At 24.9% G+C, this 23,236-nt stretch overlaps 1 protein-coding gene across 3 annotated transcripts in view; it reads right to left on the bottom strand.

Annotated features, from left to right (window-relative positions):
* Positions 1-19,174, bottom strand: part of LOC132934785 (acetyl-CoA carboxylase) — a 46,477-nt gene extending 27,303 nt beyond the window's left edge. Inside the window, exons 1-2 of one of the 3 annotated variants that reach the window (XM_061001141.1) lie at positions 18,763-19,174; positions 698-977 (exon numbers count right to left, since the gene is read on the bottom strand). In XM_061001141.1, the coding sequence (XP_060857124.1) occupies positions 698-927 (230 nt within the window). In that variant the 5' untranslated portion in view covers positions 928-977; positions 18,763-19,174. Of the gene's footprint in view, positions 1-697; positions 978-3,276; positions 3,417-11,094; positions 11,252-18,762 lie in introns of those variants that run through there. The other 2 variants (XM_061001140.1, XM_061001138.1) reach the window with 2 other exon arrangements.
* Between the last annotated feature and the right edge of the window lie 4,062 nt (positions 19,175-23,236).

Raw genomic sequence — 23,236 nt, forward strand, 5'->3', positions numbered from 1 at the left:
AAATTATAACTTCCTTGCCCTTGATTAAAAATGTACAACTTGAACGAGAGTTATAAGAACTGTAATATAAATGTTTAAAATAACAACGGAATATAATATATGTACATTTGATTCATTTGAATTTGTTATACATTTTAAAACCCACCAATAAAATAAGTTCAATAATACTCCAAGTTCAAAGTTTATTTAAATCAACAAATAATTTAGTTAAACACTAATTAAACGCTTTACTATTAGTTTAATAGAGGATTTGCGTCCTATAATATGTATTATACCAGAAAAATCAGACTACTCTAGATAACACTAAATAATAAATTAATAAGTAATAACCTATTCGACATTACCTTTTTTAATCAAATAGGTATTGAATGTATTTTTATAGATTGTATTATTATAAAAACAAAATATTTTGCTCTCCAATTATTTGAATTCACGTGTTTAATATTGTGAGAATATACATTTATAAAAGCCAAAATTCATAAAAATGCTATTCACATCTATAATAATAATTATTAATAATAAATATTAATATAAAATGCTGAATTTTTTATTTTACGAATGCGTTCTAAGATTATAATGTAAAATTGCGCACAAATTTAGCAAGTCAGTGTTAAAATTATTAAATTAAAACATTAAAATGTACGCCAATAACAAAATATTATAAATTTATCATAATGAAAGTAAATAAATTAGATACCTTAATCGTTTCCTCTTTTCCGTTAAGCCAAACATGTTGTTATAAGAGCTGCTGTTTGATGTTACACCCATACGTGTTTCCTTACCTAAAGGAAAAGAATCAGTATTTTCGTGTTTCTCTTCTTCTAAAGCTTTCATTAAATCTCCATTGACGAGTTCGGTAGACGCTTGATCGACGCCATCCTCGTCACCGACAATAAAATTCACACCACCACTAGTTTCGGAACTCATCTTATCATCAATTAAAACAGATTCTTCAGAGTTATTGCAATCTGTGCTCTCTGCAAAAAAAAATAACGAATTACATTATCATTTACAACCATTAGAGAGTAATAGTAGGTTTAAGTAATTAAAAAAAGGAATCCCCTTATACCAAATAAATAGTATATAACCATTTCAATCAAACAAAAAGTACCTAATAAATATGTATAATTGTAAATCTACTGTAATGAGTACAGAGCAATAAAAACAGTCTAGCAATTTCGTCCCGACTGTAAATATGTTAAAATTGAAATAAAAATTAATAAAACGATTTCCAAATAAAGTATATAGTTCAACATAATATATGCATTTATAGTTCTTGTACAATATCTACGTCCTACAAAACATAATAATTATATGGAATAATATACACGTTATACACAATATAAATGATGAACGTACCATTTACAATGCATAATAAATAACAATTAAAATAAGTATTTCAATAGGTATACAATGATAAAATGTAAAACATAATTTGTGTATATTATAAAAAATAACCATCTTTAAACAATGCATACAAACTAATAACTATGTATATATATATATTACTACACAAAAATTATAATGTATTGAGTATGTTGTATGCAACACGTTTTACGAGTTAATTTTAATAAAAATATATTATTAATACATTTATTAACTATTAGTAATAACTAATAATAATATCACTGTAGGTACCTGATAATATAACAATTGTTTTATTAATTGGAAAAATTATTGAATTATTTAAGTTGGTTTTAATTATAAATTATTAATAATTGCAGCTTTCGCTTTACAGAAGTTTTAAAAAAATAATTTCCTAAACACATTTTTTTTAAAAACAACTTTAAACTATTGCTTAATATTTAAATGTTTTAGATATTCTTGTAACAGTGTATTTTATTAAATATATATATATATATTACTTAGCCAGAATTTAAACCACTAATTTATAAATTGAATACCTCTGAATCTTTGTATATAGTTCACTGATATTATAAAAAAATATTTAATTGCATTTAACTAATGGGAATTCTAAAATCTAGATTATAAATTACAAGATAGTATGATATAACCAATTTTTAAGTTAAAATAGCACCTTCATCGTGTCGGTTTTTTAAACTAATAATCATGTCAGGGTCAAAAAATAACTATGAAATTAATTAGTATCTAGGAAGGAGAGAATTAAATCAAACAACTTAATAGTTAATCGCGGATGTGCGTGAAAAAAAAGTTATGTCAATGTCATGCAACTTTACAGATGTAAAAAAAAATTATTTGAAAATTTCAATCATGATAATATATATGGACGTAGTTCCTACTAATATAATTAAAAATTAGTTACAAGAATTATATTACGTAATATTATAAACATTTTATTGTACATGCTTTGCACGTATTCAATAGTTAAAAAAGCATAGGTACTCAAGAGATGGAAATTGTTAATTAATTATATCTTAATTATCTTATTTTATAAATACCAAATAGTAAAATATTCACTTATAATAAGTACGATATTATTATTATAAACAAAACTACAATAAAATTTAAATAGGTATTAGTTGTATTTTGTTTTGTATTAGTACAGCATAATATGTAACAAATACTTACATAATACCAATCTATCTATTGTCTATCTATCTGTCTCGTATTAATTACAAATGCGCTATAATAACGGAGACAATTTTAAATTTCCGACGATGCTCTTTTTGAATTTCAGACTTAAAATTCTAACAAATACTAATTTGTATCATATTGATTATACTATATTGATTAAATTTCAAAAATGTTTCCTCATACCTACATCGGGACAATGTACGCTTATATTTCGATATAATATATCTTATAGTGTTAGTATAAATAACATATAATAATAATAATATATGAATAACATATTATACAATATATTATATAGTATATACCTACCATAATACTATTTAATTATATAATGCATTTGATCGGCTAGTAACCCCCCTACCTTTATACTATGTTTTATTATTGTTAACCGGGGCACATTTAATGATTTACCTACCTAATTCAAAATACAACGATTTATTAAATAACAATATTAAAGAAACAATAAATAGGTACATAATATTAGCACTGAAGCGAGCAGATCGAGTAATGTCCAAACACTCCAAACAGTTCAAACTCAATCGCAGTATCATGCCCTGTATTTCTTTTAAATAAGTACTAATGTTTCTTCTATTCTTGTTGAATAAAAAATACAATTGATCACTTTATGACATAATATGCATTATGTAGAAAAAATATGGAGAGAAGTTTATTTTGATTATATTTTAATTGAATACGATACTTTAATAATTCTAAACTAACCTGAAATTTTTAGTACAGGTTCTTCTGGCACATTTTTACCCGTATATAACACTTTTAAAGTATAATATATTTTTAATAAATACTCACGCGCAATAAAGAAAAATAGATAAAACATTTTTAATTCATTGAACCAAATATAATATACGTTCGTAAATATTTTGTTACATTAATAAAAGATTTCGATTTTGAAAATTAAGCAAATGATTTAATCAAATATATTCACCCTTGGCACACTGTACAGCCGAGAGCGTTCGGCCGTTTTCACATGAGTAAGCACAATACAAAACAAAAAGTTCAATGGTCAAAAAAAAAATAATTTGTTTTCTCGATTGTTATTATTATTATTAAACATATGAGGAGTAAATTACATATGAGTGCATTGTGAATTTAAGTAAGCTACTGAAACATGCAGATGTTAGATCTCTTATTGCATTAAGTAGTTTACTACTAGGACTCGATATAGTTTAAACATACAATTTCAAGTTAATTCTTATCAAGGGAAAAACCTGCTGTACAATTTAACCTTGGTGGGTGTCCACTACGAAGAGGTTCAACTCGTTCTATCGAGGCTGTTAACTTTAAATTAAAGGATTTCCAGTTTATTAAACTAGTTAATGCAAACTTTTGATACCTATGATATCGGAAAATAGTAAAACAGGCCAAAAATGTATTTAAAGAGACGAACAAAATTAAAATACATAGGTTTGACATCATCGGCTTTAAAAAACCAAATGTATATAACTACATTATACTACTATAATATAATACAACATTTAAAAAAATAAATATTATATTATTACACCTATAGGTACAAAGTAAATATGGCGGCATTTTAAAATATTTAAATTAACTACCGCAATACTTAGACGTTTATTTTGCAAAATAATTTTTTTTACAATAAAATTACAGTTTATTAATATATTAATATTAAAATTCAAACCTTCAACCAAAAATTTAAAATTAAGTCCTCAATAGTTTATTCATATTTAACATTAAACATGTAATTTAATCTTATGTACCTAAACCCAATGGCCTATGTTGCCGAGGGCTCTTTTCCTCTAAATAAAAAAAAAAAAAAATATTAAAATTCAATTTATATGGGTTGTATAAACATTTTACATTAGTACTATATATTTTATAAGACTCTTTCACTCTTTCTTATAAATAAATAATAAATTTAAAATTAAATTTTTAACATTATAAGTTATAACCAAACAATTTAACACTTACATAATATATATATATTGCTGCTCATTCAATTTTTTAGTTTGATTTAGTAATAATCATTAACAAGCAAAGAATATATTTTAACTTTCAAGCGAAACAAACTGTTTCAATAATTATAAAGTAATATTTTGTGAGTTGAGCTAATATTCTAATAAATATCCTATAATATATCCTAAAATAAACAGGTGCTTATTATTTTGCAATTAGCAAATTAAATGTTTCCTAGATGGCTAGATAACTCTTATTGTCTCACCCACATGTGTTGTCTCCGTCTTACAAATTTTAATGTACAACATAACACATTTTTGAATTTTGGTTTTTTTTTATATTCTAATTTAATTTTTTAATCAGTTATGAGCATTTTTAAATTGTAATTTCAACTTTAAAAATTAAAGAAGCGTAACAAAAAACAACGAGCAAACACTGATTATGTTCTACCTTTTTAAATTTGTTCTAATATTTAACAACATAAAATTGGTTCTGCTGAATGAAAATTTACTATATTGTAAGTTTGTGATTTGTAGGACATGCGGGTGCGACGTTCTATTAACACCCGTATGGTAGTATTATCCCATATTAATCCGGATATTTGATTACAATTTTTATTCCGAAGTTGAAACACCCAAATGGCCAAACACGTTCAACCACCTGAGTCGTGAATAAATAATTTGGGTGCAAAACCTTGAATGCAAATACAAACACGTCATAGTAAATAATATATTAGGTACAATAAAACTGATATACTATGTAAACACTTTCATAAAATAATTATCAAATGTCAATAGTATTATACTAATGTTGAGATCATGAGAATTCAGTAACGTAGTATTATTGTGGAGCCTAATGAATAAATGATAAATAAATGATTGATAATAGTTGATAATGGTTCTACGAAATATGATTTCACACACCTTAAAATATGGTTATATTATAAAAATACGTACATATATTTTATATAAAGGATAGGTATCAAAACTAAAATTGACTTAAGATGATCATGAAAAATAGACAGCGAGAGAAGAAATAATAGAGAAAATATCAAACCTATGCATATGGATATAACTATTAATGTTCTGTAAAAACATCAAATTATAATAATCACTACCGATAAACCGATGTATAATATAATACATCCTGTGATTAAAATTTCGAACGTCATAAATGATTTCTTCAAACATTTACAGCAGCAATAATATAATATGTTTGATATAAGAGCTAGAGGCCAGGAAAACGAATTTATGAAGTACAAACATAATCACGCTGGATATATTTTAAATAACATATAAGTTGTATTAGGATGAAAGACAAATATCGTTATTATTTTTTTTATAATTAAGAATTAAGATGTATTATTTTGGTTAGCAAAAATTCATAAACCTACGATAATTTATAAATTTATAAATACAAATTATAATGTTTTAATTTACTGAATAAACATTTTAATATAAATGTGTTTTAACTAATATAGTTTTAACTAAATTGTTATAATTTGAAATGTTATAAATACAAAGTAACTCACGTACATAATACATTTCACACACCAAAAATAATACAATTTTATAAGCGCATACGTTACCTATAGCTCAATGTTAAATTTTCGGTATGACGAATTCATTGGAGAGCTCTTTAGTTATAAGAAACACATGTAAAACTAAACTCTAGTAGGTTTAAGTTGGTAGACACAATAAACGTTTATTTGACCTTTTGCACTTACGTACAATTATTATGCCACTATATAAATGAACCAAGGAGCCGCTAACCACTAATGTCGTATGTAATTGAATATTTTAAACATTTCATAGTGTCTGAAAGTGTCCTTTTGGTTATTTTTTACTCGTAATAGATACAAAAATAAAAATGTATAGGCAACGTTACGAAAGACACAAAAAAATGCCTTAATACCAAACGATTTATAACACTAGCAGTATTACAAAATTTGAAAATTGCTCATAAAAATTGATTCTTAGTTTCTTTCACTTTATAATAAAAATTATTAAAAAAAAATCTATTCGTGATAAAATTGTATAATTATGCATATTTTGGTACTCATAATTTTTAAAACCAACAACATTTTTATAATGATTTTTTTTACCAAATTTGATATAAATATAACATTTAAAAAAAATTATATTCTTCTATAGCTGTCAATATTATCAGTTTTTTTTTACTTTTTTGCATGAAAGCGTACATTTTAATTTCATAATCATGAAAAATAATGTTTTGGAGTATTTTGATGTATAACAATCGAATTTCAAACAAGTAATTAATTAGTTTAAGGTAAATATATCACAGAAGTTGTATATTTTTCAATATTCTCTCGATTTAAAGCAGACCAAGGTAGAAATCCATTCTATACAACGATGAGTTTAAAAATCAAAAATTCTAACATCACTTATAACTTATAACGAAGTACCTAAGTAAATAAAAGTTAGTATAACTACCTACATAAGAAAATATTTACACAAAAACAGTATATTTATACAAATACAAAAAAATATGTTTAAGTTACAGTTTCTCTGAAAGATAAATTATGAACAATAAAGAATATTTCAAAAATATTCGTTTATATAAAAATTTAATTAAATTCTTTTTTATTTAAAACATTAACAATCTTTGCTTATATTATATAGCATAATAAGAAAATATTATAATAGAATATAATGTAAAATTATAACATGAATGGTATGAGGGGGATACCATCCGTTGATTGAACCCAACTAAATTAAATTTTACGAAATTAACGAAATAAAATATTGGACCATTGAATAAATAAAATAAAATTATAAAAAAAATTATTTTAAAATAGTTAAAATCAGAATTAATTTAAATAAACTCACAAGTATCTATTTTAGCATTTAAAAAGTAAACACTTATTATTATCTTGGAATATTATGTTACAATTACTAATATCAAAACATTCTACGTCATGTATTCACATTCAACAATACGAAGTTTAATAAACGATTGATTAACTACAACTATTACGTAAATTTAAACTAAGAAATACATTTTATATGTTAAAGTAGCGTGTATATATAATTTTTTTTTTAAATATGATAAACTATAACCTACAACTCGTACCTAAAAAAATTATATGAATATAACAGCAAGGTATAAAATAATAAGCACTAGTAATAACATACATTTTTATCAAATCATTTAGTATTATACCTAAGACATTTTTTATTGAAATTTTCTTTAAATTTATCAATACCTACTACTCTTAATCAATTTTAAAAGTGTTGGTACAAATTAAATTATTCATTAGATAATTCGAAAAGATTTTAGTCTAAAATATATATTGTATTACATTACAAAAACATACCTAAAAGAATTAATAATTCCAATTTTTTAAATTATAACTAATTTAATTAAAACTTAATTTAAAATTACGATGTGGAAATTAAATCCATAGCAAATATTATATATTTATCAATAACCGATGATTTTAATAAATTTACGATTTCCATACCTACGGTTAATACTAATTACTAATTAGTCATTAGTTACTAGAATGTCAATATCATTATTCATTAATCATTTAATACCATTCTAATTTGAAAAAGTAAAAACGGAAACAACTAAAAAAATAAGTATCTATCTATATTAGCTATAATAGCTAAAATAAATAAATTGGATATAACTACAACACACGAATTTCATCACATCTTATGTTTTAAGATTAAAATTGGGTATTTTTTTTTTAGTTCTAAAGCATTTTATATAAAATTTTAAAAATGACACAGCACAGAATAGTAGAAACTAGAAACTATATAGTACGTATACATAATAGAGCACTTTTTCTGTTCAAATAAATTAAATAGGTACGGATATACTGAAGGAACGACTACTAAAGACGTAAACAATAAATAACCAAACTAATTAATCATTTCTAACGTAAAAGTATATGTTGCCGTTTTAATCTCTCTTATCTTATATTTAATAAAAAGTGACTTTAAAGCCTGTTTTGTCAGTTTATAGGTATGATATTATTTATTTTCTCAAATTTGAAAATAGTCATAAAAAAATGTAATTAAAATGAAGAAATCGTATTGAATTTTTATGTCAAAATTGCACCAACATAAGACAACAAATCACATCAATATTTCATTACAAGATTGGTATAGGTATATCATGTTTTGAAGATTGACACTACATTATATATAGGTATTTACAATTATGTTAAGGCAATTTGAGACGTTCGAGTACTTTATATTTTAGACACTGAGCTGATTGGTTCATGTATTGGTTTTACAATAATGAGTGTTTTTTTTTATCTGTCATTAGTCATCATCATTCAATTTTTTTGGAACAGTATAAATACTTAGATTTTTAACTTCACTATCTTTTCTGGTAGGAAGGATAATCTAGTTGGCATTCGTACAATAGAGGGGGGGGGGGGGGGGGTACATTGAGGAAAAATTCCTAATAGGTACTTTTAAAAATAATAATAGATTTGTATTTTTAAGCAGAGCCAGTTTTTGACAAAATCAATTTTTTAATTTGTTGCAATTAAACGAATAACCGTAGATAATTTTTACCAAATGTTTATATTAGCATTTTCTGCACATGGTATAATTGTAAAAATATTTTTACTCTTTTTTTATCAACTTATAGACACATTTAAAATGTCCAATATTTTTTTAATTTAAATGTTGATGAAAATGATTTGTTTTGTCAAAAAAATCGACAATGTAATAAATGGTTTCTCCCTCATAGTTAGTTTATTCTGAAACCGAAAAATCTAAAATATATATAAGCGCATTTATTTTTATAGATACCTATTTGAAATTCAAATTTGGACAAAATTAAATATTTAAAGGAAAAACAATTTTATTTAACTTAAATTATTTTGTTGTAAAAATAATAATTATGGGGACTAGACATGTTTACGTATATTATTTTATTTTATAATTTATATACACAATGACATTTTCAAAATATTTAGACTAATTATTTTAAGCTATTGTCTATTTATACCACGAACCTAATTACACTGCTCTACGGTAAGGCGGGCACAATAATAAATATAAATGAATAAATGCTATTGTAATAATTCAATTTTTTTGGCAAAAATTAAATCAACCTACCGTAATACGAATAATAAAATACTAAAATAGATTAATTTAATAGCAATATCAATCAAAATATATCATGAAATAAACTTACAATATACTTAAAGGCTGACAACACAGTCTTCACTCAATCGTTTTTCGTATGCAAATATTTATCATTGAATTCAAATTTAACACAATAATACAATAAACATTATAGATTACAGTGATTTACTCAATGACGAGGTACACTCGACCCCTACTGTATAGCAGAGCGATTACCTACATTCCATTTTTAAAATTGATTCATTCCAATGAAATAGTTTTCTTATAAGACATCATCAATATGAAAATTGGGTTTTTATTTCAAAACATATCGACATATTAAGTTATTAAAATAACATACATCCATGAAATATTAAGCTTCGTAAATATACGTAAAACGTTCGTTATACACGAATACGCATTGCTTATTTAAAATATAAACCTTCAATGCTATTTAATATTTACAGTAATTTTTGAAATCGATTTAAATATAATCTGTATCTCCGAAAATATCAACAGTATATTATCATTTATCAAGTTTACTTATAGTTGGAGCTAAGAACAAAATTTATCAGTACACTTTACGTCTTTACAAGAATTAATTTGTCATTTTAGTTAATGGATTTTAATAACAAAATTTATTGTTTCACGTCTATTATAAATTATTTCCGTGTTATCAAATAATGTAATTTGCTTAGTTCATATTAATTAAAATGTTTAAATTAATTTTTAAGTGTACATAACAATGAAACAACCACAATTTTTATCAAGAATTATTACATATAAAATTATTGTTTACACAATACATAAGTAATTATAGTAGCTATATGCCTATATTCAATTATTATTATAATATACTATTTCTTTCATATCCAAAACGTAGTCCCGAGTCTTGTCAAATTAGTCAAATTATTGTTTTTCTTAAAAATTTTACTTATATGAATATTAGATACCATTCTTTAGAAATATGTATTTATAATCAAAAGCATTATAATAGCAAATACGTAATCAAAAATCGCATTTTATTAATTTATATTTACACAAGTAATAAGTATTTCTTTGAATTAAATACTTAAATTGATATTTTAATTATATTTTATTAATGATTATAATTGATGCTCAAAAAAAGACAGATAATTATAATTTACAATTTTGTTTATTCTAATATAGGAATACAATAAAACTATTTAAGTTGATCAATTTGTTTGCATTTGATACCAAGAATACCATAAATTATAAAATTTTAATAAAATAATCATATTTTACCACATATTTAAAGTTATATACCTATTAAATAATATTATATTTTTATAGTTTATAATATTTGTATTTTTAATACGAAATAATAAAATGTTCATAAGTTTTTAGATTAAAACAAAAAATAAAGGTACTCATAGATCATACAACTTCAAAATTATAAAATACTATCAATAAAGTTTAAATTAAATTAATAAAATATAATTTATTATAATATAGTAATATTGTACCTTACCCATTTTAGTGGAAGAAAAATCTTGTCGATATACTAGCTATTTTATTCCTGAACTAGCATCACTTATAACAAAAAAAAAAAAAAACGGAAAAAATACCTTCAAGCTTCGGAGCAAACTTATGTTTCTATGCATGAAAGGTCAGAAGAATAATAAATGATAAATCATTGGCTTTATCATGAAACTCGTAGAGGTCGTAAAGAAGGGAATCAAAGTCACCCGATTTATCAGTTATGAACAGCAAATGGATTAAGATTTTCGTTTTTTATGACCTTAAAATAAAAACCTTTGGTTGCGTTTAATAACCAATAATAATATTCATTATTTTATATCTATTTTTAAATATAAATTAAATGATATAATACGAATCATTGTTTTTGTAATAGGTACACATTAATTTAAAAAATACCTGTTACATAAAATACATTATGCCTAAGATTATTATTGTAGGCATTTTAACAAGCCATATAATATTGAATATTGTGAACAAGTTACTATTATAAAATACGTACTTGGGTATTCCCATACAAATTTTAAAATGGAACCTAGAAAATTCGTAAAAAAAAAATTGAATATGACACAAAAAACCAAGTGTTCATTACTCGACTCAATTTTCATAAATTTCGTCTAGGATAAATGTATTACCATTACCAACTTACTACCAACTTATTTGAATACAACAAAACAAACGATTTTGAGTATAACATAGTTTACTATAGTGTATAATACAAAATTATTTAAAAATATTATTTTATTCATAAAAATAATTAATGATTTAAGATTTTTAACAAAATGTATTGAACATAGTAAATATTACATATGTGAGAAAACATCATAATATTGAGTCTCAATATTTCAAGATACCAGTGCATCATAAGCCGAAATGGTTAGTACAAATTAATTTTGAGTATTAAAAGTGATAATAAAATATTTCATAAATAATTTCATTGATTTTGGAAAAAATATCAGTTTTCCAGAATACTTCTATAAAAATTGACCTTCAGTTTTTTTAATTTTTGTATGGTTTATGAAAAGAAAACCACACATTTCTAAAAGCATTTTAAACACATTATAGTACCTTTACCAAAATTGGTGAAAATAGCATAACTTTTATAAAACCTTACTGTACACATTGGCGCAAATAGGGCGAGGCTTTGGGGGACTTAGTCCCCTCAAATGTCGGTCAAGTCCCCCCAGTTCAAAATCTAGTAATTAGTACTAATTTTTATATTCTGTGGTACTAAGCAATATGGCCTATAGGGAGGAGGGCTTGAGTCCCCCCAAAAAATTTAGCCAATTGGCGCCTATGACTGCTGTATAGAAAAAATATTATATAGCCGTTATAAATAATTTATAGTTGGCTTTATATCAGTTAATTCGATTTTTTTAAATTTATGTGTTTGAAAATTGCAATATTGAAACCATATTAATAAGAGAAACTGTTTAGTACTTTTAATACAAGTAATTTATAAAATAGAAATTAATATTATAAAAGTGATTTGTTGTTGTATCTTTTTTTAGGTAGGTAATTCAGAATATTTCTAAAAACAAACAACATAAAAATAAATATTTTTGATGTTGAACGTCTAAATTAGTTTATAATTTAATGTATTAGGTAAAATTACACAATTAAGTGGATTATACAATTTTTAAGTACCTATGTAACATATATTATGTAATCAAATTATGATAAGTTACCCACCCACTTACCTATCTAATATTTGACACACAAAACACAAATTTACTTTATAACCATAGCTGTAATGATAATCAAACGAAAAACACAATTTATGGATATTTAATTTCATGAATTTTATATAAATGCTAAGCACATTATTTTATTTTATAACAACCCTGTGAATTTATATAATAATTAAAATAATAATAGAGGTAAATGTCAAAATAAAATAAACCTTTTTTAATCATCAAAACTAATGTTTGTGTTTTATAATAACTAAATATAAATTTAATACAATCAAACGGAATAAGTATTATTGTAAATAATATTTTATTAATGATATTTCACAGTTCATTGATTATTTGATACATTTTAAATGTTAAATAATATTAAAATTGTATTTATATTTGATAAGAAAATAAACAACAATATTACTATAAAATATGATATAGAATAACTAATACCTCATCAATTTTAAGCATATTTTTTTGTTGTATTTTAATTTTGAAATGGGTAAAAAATATTATAATTTAGAAAATTGTACATAAAATCTACAAGAAGTTAAATTATTAATTTATAAATACGAATAAGCTATCAAAAAACTTAAAAATAAATAGAAACAATAAGGCCCAAATTGTTTAATTTGTTTAATTTTTGAATGATTAAAAGTAGGTAAATGTATTCTAGTATTAATAAATCTAACAAGAAGACTGATGTTCAATTTATTATGATACATATTATGACAAACAAACATAATGAATATGGGAGAAGCGGCATACTCATAACGAAAAAAAAAAATATTTTTAGAGAAATAATTTTAATCATCTTAATTATCTTATGATAATATTTCCAATCATAACCGAAAGCTGTTAAATTACAACCTACAATATTAACTTTAATTAACATTGAATAAAAATAGTTTATTTGTACTAATAGTTTATTTTAACTAACCTGTTCTAAAAACCACTAAATATAAAAATAAATAGTATAGTTTAATCAATTTGAACTAATTACAAATAAAATTAATATTTTTATAAGTATAACATTATTTAAAAGATTAAAATATGTCACTGATGCATAAACAATTTATTAAATTTAATGGACCAATCGTGGGCTACTAAATCTTGTTTAAGGGACCATTAGCTCACTATTGATTCATTAAATGTTTTGTGCAACTCGGCATAAGAGTTTGACTTGTAATTAAACAAATACAAGATAATTCAATGCAACAAAAATATATATTTATTATAATATAAGAAGTAATGCCACAGATTTGTTTCAAACGTTTCAATAAGTATTGAAGTCTTTCTAAATAAAACCCATTTTGTTAACATCTATTTATCAGATCACTAATGATCTAAATCATCAATGGTTTAATATCATTGAAAAAATTGAAGTATAAAATAAATTTCAAACACCATTTGTCATGTTTTTTTTTATTAGCACTTAAAATTTAAAAAACTAAGGAAGTCACTTGAAAAAATTGTTTCTGTGGTATTATAAGTCACTAGTGTGCACACATTAAAATCTTCATATAATATATGTTGTGTTGTTAAATTAAATTAAGTTTTCATAACTGAATAGTTTTATATCAAATAAAATATTAGGGTTAAAGCAAGAATATTATGTAAGGACAATGTAAGAAATATTAAATTAGCAGTTTTCAATGGTCAATTGATTGTACATTGCCCAAAATGATCAGGCATTCTATAAAATTCCCAGATTTTCTACTTTACCTGTTACATTTATAGAATAAGACATGTAACAAAAGCTCAGTGACAAGTAAAAATATAGCTCTTAAAATAAACAAAAATGAGAAGCAGACTGTATAATGCACTCAATTTACAAGATATTCTGAGGTTGTAAGACTAGTGGGCTAGTCATATATGGCGTGTAGAGGGTGAATTGATATTTGATTAGACAGGTACTCATCAACAAGCCAAATAAAAAACAACCAATGGGAAGACCTCGACAACGGTGGATGTACCGAGTAAAAGATGATTTAAAGAGATTAGAAATGAAGCAAGTATTAAAGATGCAGAGAATCGAAAAGTTTGGAAATCTCTGGTAGAAGCTGCAAAGCAAAAAAAAGTATAAAATAATATCAATTTTAACTTCAATAAAAAAAAAAAAGAAAAAACTGTTATAAACATTTTAATCAACAAAAGAAAAATGGAGGAACTCGGTCCGTAGTATAGTAAGTCTTGAATACATTGTCAATGAATATTTCAGTAAGTCACTGTAATGGATATGTTAAATTTGAATACAACAATAAAACATTGTATACATAAAACAAATCCAAGTTGACATGGAAAAATATCACAGCAAAAATGTGTAAGTATAAAAATATTGCAACTAAAGAACATTATGGAATATTATTTTTCTGAGAAAAAAGTTATACTGATTACTAAATAATGTTTTCCACATTGAAATATTTAAAAATAAAATTTAATCAAAATACATAGATTAAGTTTGAATTCGAAAAAAAAAACGCAGCTAAATGTATTTTTTGGTTTTCCATCAATAGAAATTAAAGGTTATTTTATTCATTAATGACAGTCTATACTTGGAAAGTGTGTCAACTAAAAGTTACAAATATCAGGTGTTCAAAAATTTGAAATTTTTATTTCTATAATTTAATGACTTGGTAGGTATTGTTGAAAAGTAAATAATACCAATCAATAAAATAATAGGTATATTGTATATCTATAATATAATATAAGTTATTAAATATAATATTTACCATTGCAACTTTACATCACTTTACAATTTACATTTACACATCATGAAATGTACTTATTTTATTTTTCATAATTACATTCAAAGATTTATTTATCTTTTACACTTTTTACTTTTAACAACATTATTTTAAGATCAAGTTATTAAATTAAAATTAAATAAAACAAACCATGCATTTAATATACATACGAATCAAACAAAATAATATAGTTGGTAGAGATTGTTTATTAATGAAATTTAATAAATATAATCTTAGAAATGAATCCATTTATGAGCCACAAATTAATTAAGATTTTACTGAAGTATTGAAAAAATTAAAGTTATTTGTATACAATAAATAATAGTATACATCAGGGCAGATGTATATGCTACTATAGTATACACTGGGCCGATGGAATATTGTAAAACTTAACGTTAGACCATTGATCAAAAATATTCATAATTATTATCTTTATAATAAAGTAAGTATACATCATATAAATATTTAGTATTTTTATAATATCCATAATGTGGACGTCAAAAATTATTTATATTGCTACATCGGGTATTTAAAAATTAATTTAAAGAAAATAACCCACTTGGTGAACTAAGTCAGACTACAACGTTTAGATTTTACCATTATGTTTCATAATACCTACTAAAACATGGATTTAAAAAAAATATATATAAAAATAAGGATTCTGGCACATTAACATCATACCAAATGAGTTCCCGTGATAATTTATTAACCGGCTGTTTATTAGACATGATTATAGAATTATTATTGTACATTATCAATAAAAAAAAAAGGTGAACAAGTGGGTACTAAAAAGCATATTAAAAAGCATAATTTTAAATAATTTATTTTAAAAATATTTTAATTATCATCAAATAAATTGTAGATAGCGATAAATGACAATTTTTAGTACTCTAAGCCTAAATTTTTAGCACACTTTAGTATTTAGCTACATTGTGTGTAATGAAGCGATACTATGTTCATCGCTTCAAATCAAGTAGCATAATACTGTAGCATTGCAACAATTATTGTGCTACTCCCAACCACTATAATAAACTAATCTACTTTTACATTTTCGAGAAAAATTTAGAAAAAACTATTTATTTTTTAATTTTATGATACTCTAATCATTGACATTATTAGGATCATTATTCATTGGTTAACATTAGAATCATTAGTAATAATCAAAAAGAGTTCAATGCTCTCATTTTAATTATTATTGGTGGAGTAATATCAAATTATTAAAGATTAGATGATTTATTTAACATCCTAATTATTAAGTAGATGATACATACAAGGTATGTGTTGTTAAAATATAAAATAATCAGAAGGCATGTACCGGTAGTAGACTTTTTTAATGGTTTTATTTACTTATTTTCCAATAGACTATTGGGGAGAGGCAGGGTGGGCTTTTGTTCTCTCCTAGTTATTAATGGGCCACTGTCGGGCTAGTTTTGGGTCTTCATATAGTAGCTAATAGGTATGTATGAAAAATAATTTCATCATGGCTCATTACTATTAAATACTTTGATCTATTAGATACCTAAGTGAAGTTATGGAGAATCTTAATAATAATATAATATAGGTAATATAATTTCCAAATACCAAAGTATATGGTATATTATTTGTATTTGTATTTATTCTTCAAGCAGATAATTGGCATTGAACATGTTCGTGTAATCGTGTGGAGGCCTATACATCTATATATTTTAGATTCTGAGCGTAGCAATGAATGTATTGATTTTACAATAATGTGTGGGTTTTTTTTGTGCCTTTTTAGTAGAAAAAATGCTTTGATCGTCAACTTTGATGGAGGTTTCTGGGAGAAAATTGTTCTTTTTAAATTTATAATATTGTTATTAAAATAATTGTTTGGTATCCTTGGTTATCAAATAGTTATACTATCTTAGATTTATTAAAATTTTTTACAACTAAATGTAGATAAAAAATTATTTGTTAGATCAAGAAGCTTAAAATTATAATACAAGGTTCCTGGTACATTTTTACATTTTATAGCTATTTAAAAACATTAAATTATTTATAACTCACAATTTTGTTAGACAAAATTACAAACATTTTCAAATTCTTTTGTAGTTAAAAATGTATAAAATGTTAGATTTTTATAGCTTACAAAAATATAAATAACATAATGTATTACAAGGTTCCGCATAAGTAGTTCAAACAAAAAATCATTGATCATTTCATTTTAGAATAGGTAGATATGAAAATAAAAATAAGGCAAAAATGAATTAATCATACCTATTATTACTAATAATAATTAATATATAATATAAAATATCCTAGACTGACATTCAGCCTGCTCAATATCATTTTTTTATATGTACAATGATGTATGGTTGAATTCAAATTTAACACATCCAAAGCAATGATCCACTTGACAATTACTGTAGAGCAGAGCTACTTGCCCACCTTTTTTAATATTAATATACATATTATTTAGATACCTAAACGGAGAGAAAAACTAGATAGGTATTAAATAATAGAAAAAGGAAGTACACATACTGCTACAAGTTAAAAACTAGCTGATTTTATTAATTCCAAATAATGTTAATAAATTATTTATTGTTGAACTTAGAAAGATATTAGTAATGCATGTCAAACATATTTTTATTTAGTCTATAGGTACCTAGGTACTTTATAGATTTATGCTTAAATATTCTCTTGGGGTTGTAAATATCTGCCATTATTAGAGAAATCTACATTTTTTATTAAATTAGAATACTGTTGGATACTCATAAATGATATCATTTAATATTAAGGAGTCACTATCAAGATAGGTACTCTATAAAACAAAAGATATTCACTACATTTTTTATTTATCCTCAAAAATGTTAAAATATTGAACACTTGGTAGGTATATCAAAAACTTAACGTATTAAATTATTTAATTGGTAAGAAGGAAAGTACAAGACAAATAATATATTGAAATACAAATACTACACCGTTCACTAATGGTATAATATTCAAAATATTGACATATTTGTAAATGTAAAACCCAGATAGGCACACCATATTTTATTTCAGTTCCAACATGAGTATGCGCAAGCATTTAATTTATAATATTTGACAGTGTCGAATTGAAGTCAAACATAATCGAGCTCGACATTGCATAAATTGCTAATGATTCGACATAAACTCAAAATTCCAACCAAGTAAATACACAAACGAAATTCATTATGAAATTGCGCTAATAATTATAACGAAAATCGAAATTATATTAAACTATATTATACCAACCTGTGTGATCGTACTCTTGCTCTTGACTCGTGTAAACACGGGACGGTTTACAATAATTGCGGGTACTGCGAAAACGGAAAATCTAACGTTTTACATGTCGTTTACTGCGATGATAACAAACTACATTTGATGAACGGACGATGATGATTTGAGAATAAGCGTCTTCTTAACCGACGGTAGGGAATGAAATCAACGATTTAATCATAGTTTTAAAAAAAAAATTAAAAAAACATAATATTAACAAGACAACATTTCTACGGGAGATACGATTGGTCAAACATTTAAACAACAAAAATAATATCGAAATAATATCAAAATACTATAATAATGTGTTTAAAATACAGTAATAATAGTACTACTAAAGTCGAATAATAATTCTCTACACACGAAAAGTTCATAACCTCTAATCAATCAGTGGCGGCGGCGGCGGCGGCGGCGGCGGCTCTCCGCTACAACGCAGCAATTGTGATAGCTAATGAGAATGATAACACGCGAGACCGTCAGCTGCCCGCCGAACGGTGGTTGGCCGGGTCCAACGGTCGCTTGTCGGCGGCGGCTGGAATTCGTCGTCGCCGGACGATCCTGATCGCTGCGATGGCGAAGATGGCTGGTGGAATGCGCGCGCAACTGCCGTGCAAGGACATCGACACGATAAATGGCCCACAAAAACGGGGAAAAATACGTGGAATCATGACGTCTTTCGACAACTGCTACTGCGAGTTGAGACGATTACGTTTTATTATTATTAACGCCGAGAGTCGCATTACTCGTATTAGTCGTATTACTGCTTCAAATGTGCAATGTGCAATGATAATATTACAAACTACGCCGCAAAATCGAATTGAACGCATTTTATTGTGCTAAATGTAATAATAAATTATAATTACATTATACGCGATCTTCTATGCAGTGTATTTCATATAGATTATAGTTTATAGGAGGCAGGAGCTGATGCCTAATGGCTAATACCATTGAGTTTTAGTATATATAAACAATATGCAATATATACTCAATAGTCAATGCTAATACCTATAACTTATATATGGCTATAATATATTATAATAATATTACATTATTTCTTATTTCGTTCTCTAAATACCTAGTCACAATTACAAATGGTATTTCTATTTTTTTGGGGGAAGGGTGGGTGGCGCGAGTTCAGATCGGATATTCATAAGTAACACAAGTACTTTTAAAAAAAAGAATCACTCTGCTCTAGTTATTTCTAAAAATATGTGTTAGCCGAAAATTAAATAATTACCTACTTTTTATAGCTTATACGGTTGTTATATTAGACAACTTTATTATATTTTATAAGAAGAATAAACCTAACAAAGTAATATTAATATTAGAAATTACATTGAAAACAATACGATGACAAAACATCTTTAATTAAAGCAATATCATAATAATATACTTAGTTTTATTATATTTGTACGTTTCTGTATTAGGTATCTATCTTTTTAAATTGGTACTTGGCCATAGGTACCTAACTATCTAAATTGGTAAAAATTAGTATGCTGACCGGTGTCTGTCTTACGGTAAACATAATGTAGGTATAATATATTATTATATCGCTGTAGGTAGATAAAATACATTCATGATTCATCGCATAAAATATATAGGTACGTTACCTATTATTTTTGATTGTCTTTCTTACTAAAATACCTACTTATGCATAATAATTTGTCTAACTAGCAGAGCCGTATTTAAGGGAGAGGGGGCAACGGGGACATTTGCCCTAGGCGGCCAATTTTTGACACATTTAGGGGTGGCCAGGTGACGGTGTACATTATATAAATAAAAATTTTTTTTTGGTAAGAATTTGTTTGGTTACCTATACTTGGACTTTTTGCATAGCATGACTATGATACGGCCATTTGGCGTCATTTAATGATATGTCAATCAATGATTACTATTAATTTTTGTAATTTGTTTATAGATTAGTAGATTACATTTGTCATACATTTTGACAATAATTAAAATATTATCTGCATAGGCGCAAATTGACTAAATGTTTTGGGGGGACTCAAGCCCCCCTTCCCATAGGCCATATTGCTTAGTACCACAGAATATAAAAATTAGTACTAATTACTAGATTTTGAACTGGGGGGACTTGACCGATATTTGGGGGGACTAAGTCCCCCAAAAGCCCCCCTCTATTTGCGCCAATGGTGATCTGTGTTCTTAACAAAATTTTCATTTATAAAGAACTACAACTAAACAATTAAAAAGGGGGTAAGTGGATGTCGCTCTGCTGTACAGCAGGTTACAAGTGGGTCATTGTAATGGATGGTGTTAAATTTGAATTCAATGATATAATATCATTGTATAAGAAAAACGATTCTGAGCGAAAACGGTCAGTCAGTTTATGATATTATGGTAAATAAAGTAATTTATATATTTACCTATTTACGTGGAACCTTGTTTTAAATTTTTAATCCTTAGCTATAAAACATATTTGAATATTTTATAAATTTTTAACTACAAAATAATTATTAAATTTTAAATTTGTCAAAATTCGAACTTTAAATGCTTACGAAAAAAAATTGTTCTTATGCATGTTTATTTTAACTGCTATTTTAACAATATATCAGGAACCTTGCATTAAATTTTCACGTTTTTTTACCTACTATTTTATTGATATTTATAGAAAAAAAAAACTAAAAAAATTGAAAATAGACAATGTCCGTAAACAACTCAAAAAGTGTCAAATTACTTTCAAAATTTTATCGTGTATAGTGAAATTTGTATATTTGTACATTTGTATAGCTAATAAGTATAAAATAATTAAACTTGGCTATACTTATTTAATTAAAAATAAACTTATAGTTATAACAGTTATATGTATTTATAATTTTGATTCACGTTAGAGCCATATAATAATAACAAGTCCATAACAATTAGCAGGAATACAGCATGATGTAGTGATATACCAGAGTCCAGAATGCTCCATAGGAACATACCGATACCGTTCGCTGACGGCAGACCATTTCACCCTGACAATAATAATATATAGAATATAAATAGGTAGGTACTATATAGTACTACCTATACTTTACTAGTACCTAATACCTACCTATATTATTATCGTGATTCGTGGTGTAACAGATGATACAGAATTATTGTTCTTCGCGTAATACAATTACTATTATTATTTTTTTGTTTTGTTTAATAACTATATTATAACTAATTGCAATTCAAATAGGTAGGTACCTAATTTACAACGTATAATAAATATCATAGAAAAATTAGCCAAAATAACATTTTAATACCCTAACTTATCTAACCACCCTTACTCTAAGCGCTATACGTCCCAATTACAAAAAAATAGTAGTAGAACACTGAAAAGTTAGTTGAGACTTGAGATACCTACTCAAATAATAAATAGTTGTTACTATTGTAATGGTTAGATTAAAGTTATCTTCTACTTTTTTATGGTTGATTAATATTTTATACATTAACCATTGACGTAAGATTGTATGGATTGGTAATATATTTGCACTTCTGTCCCCCAACTCACAAATTCCATTTTTTCTGAAATTAATTGTTACTTTCTAGTTTCTATATAATATTATTAATGATGAATAAATGTATTAATAAGTTGATATAAACTGCAGTCGGTAAGGTTATTTTTTTTTATCTAGCGTTATTAATAATAAGTGTTGATTTTTTAAATTTGTATTTTATTATAGATCCGATAAGATTATGAGGTCATAACAGCATTACAATTGACCGCTAGAACATGATCTCGATGAATAGTTCAATGGGATAATAGATCTACAAGTCTACAACAACAATTCTTTCTTTAAATGTTATTAGTACAAATGGGTTTTTAAATATTACATAGATTGATATTGTACAATTTTATGTTAGCTAAGTGCTACCTATATACCTATTAATAATTATGTCTTTATACTAGGGTTTTAAATGTAAATAAATTATTTGTAAATTTCTGCAATTACTTACTGCATTTAATTAAAATATTTGTATGTAGTATGTTAAATAATAATATAAGTACGTAGTGGTGAAAATACTAAATAGTTTCAAGTCCTTAGGAAGAATATTTTTTAAATTACGATTAAATAACAACTAAAAATTCACAACGTTATTTTTCGTTTATATATTATGCAATTTAATAATATTTTAAAAATGCAATAAAAAAAATTGTACACATGTATTTTTAGGTTGGAGTAAGAAAAATGTATGAGGAACTTTCTATTCAATTTTTCAAGACTTAGCTATTATTAAATTGAACAGTTTGTAAATTTCTAACTACATATAGGTAATAATAGTTTGTACATATTTGTAATTTTGTTAAAAATTCAACTTCTAATGCCTAAAAATAAATATTATACCCATACGTATTTGTATTATTGATATTAATAATAATATATTATAAATATAAGTTTAATATTTAGGAAATCTTATTTTATACGTTTTAAAGTTTTTGACCGACCATACAATTTTCATC

The sequence above is a fragment of the Metopolophium dirhodum genome, chromosome 1 (genome assembly GCF_019925205.1).
Source record: "Metopolophium dirhodum isolate CAU chromosome 1, ASM1992520v1, whole genome shotgun sequence".
NCBI lineage: Eukaryota > Metazoa > Arthropoda > Insecta > Hemiptera > Aphididae > Metopolophium > Metopolophium dirhodum.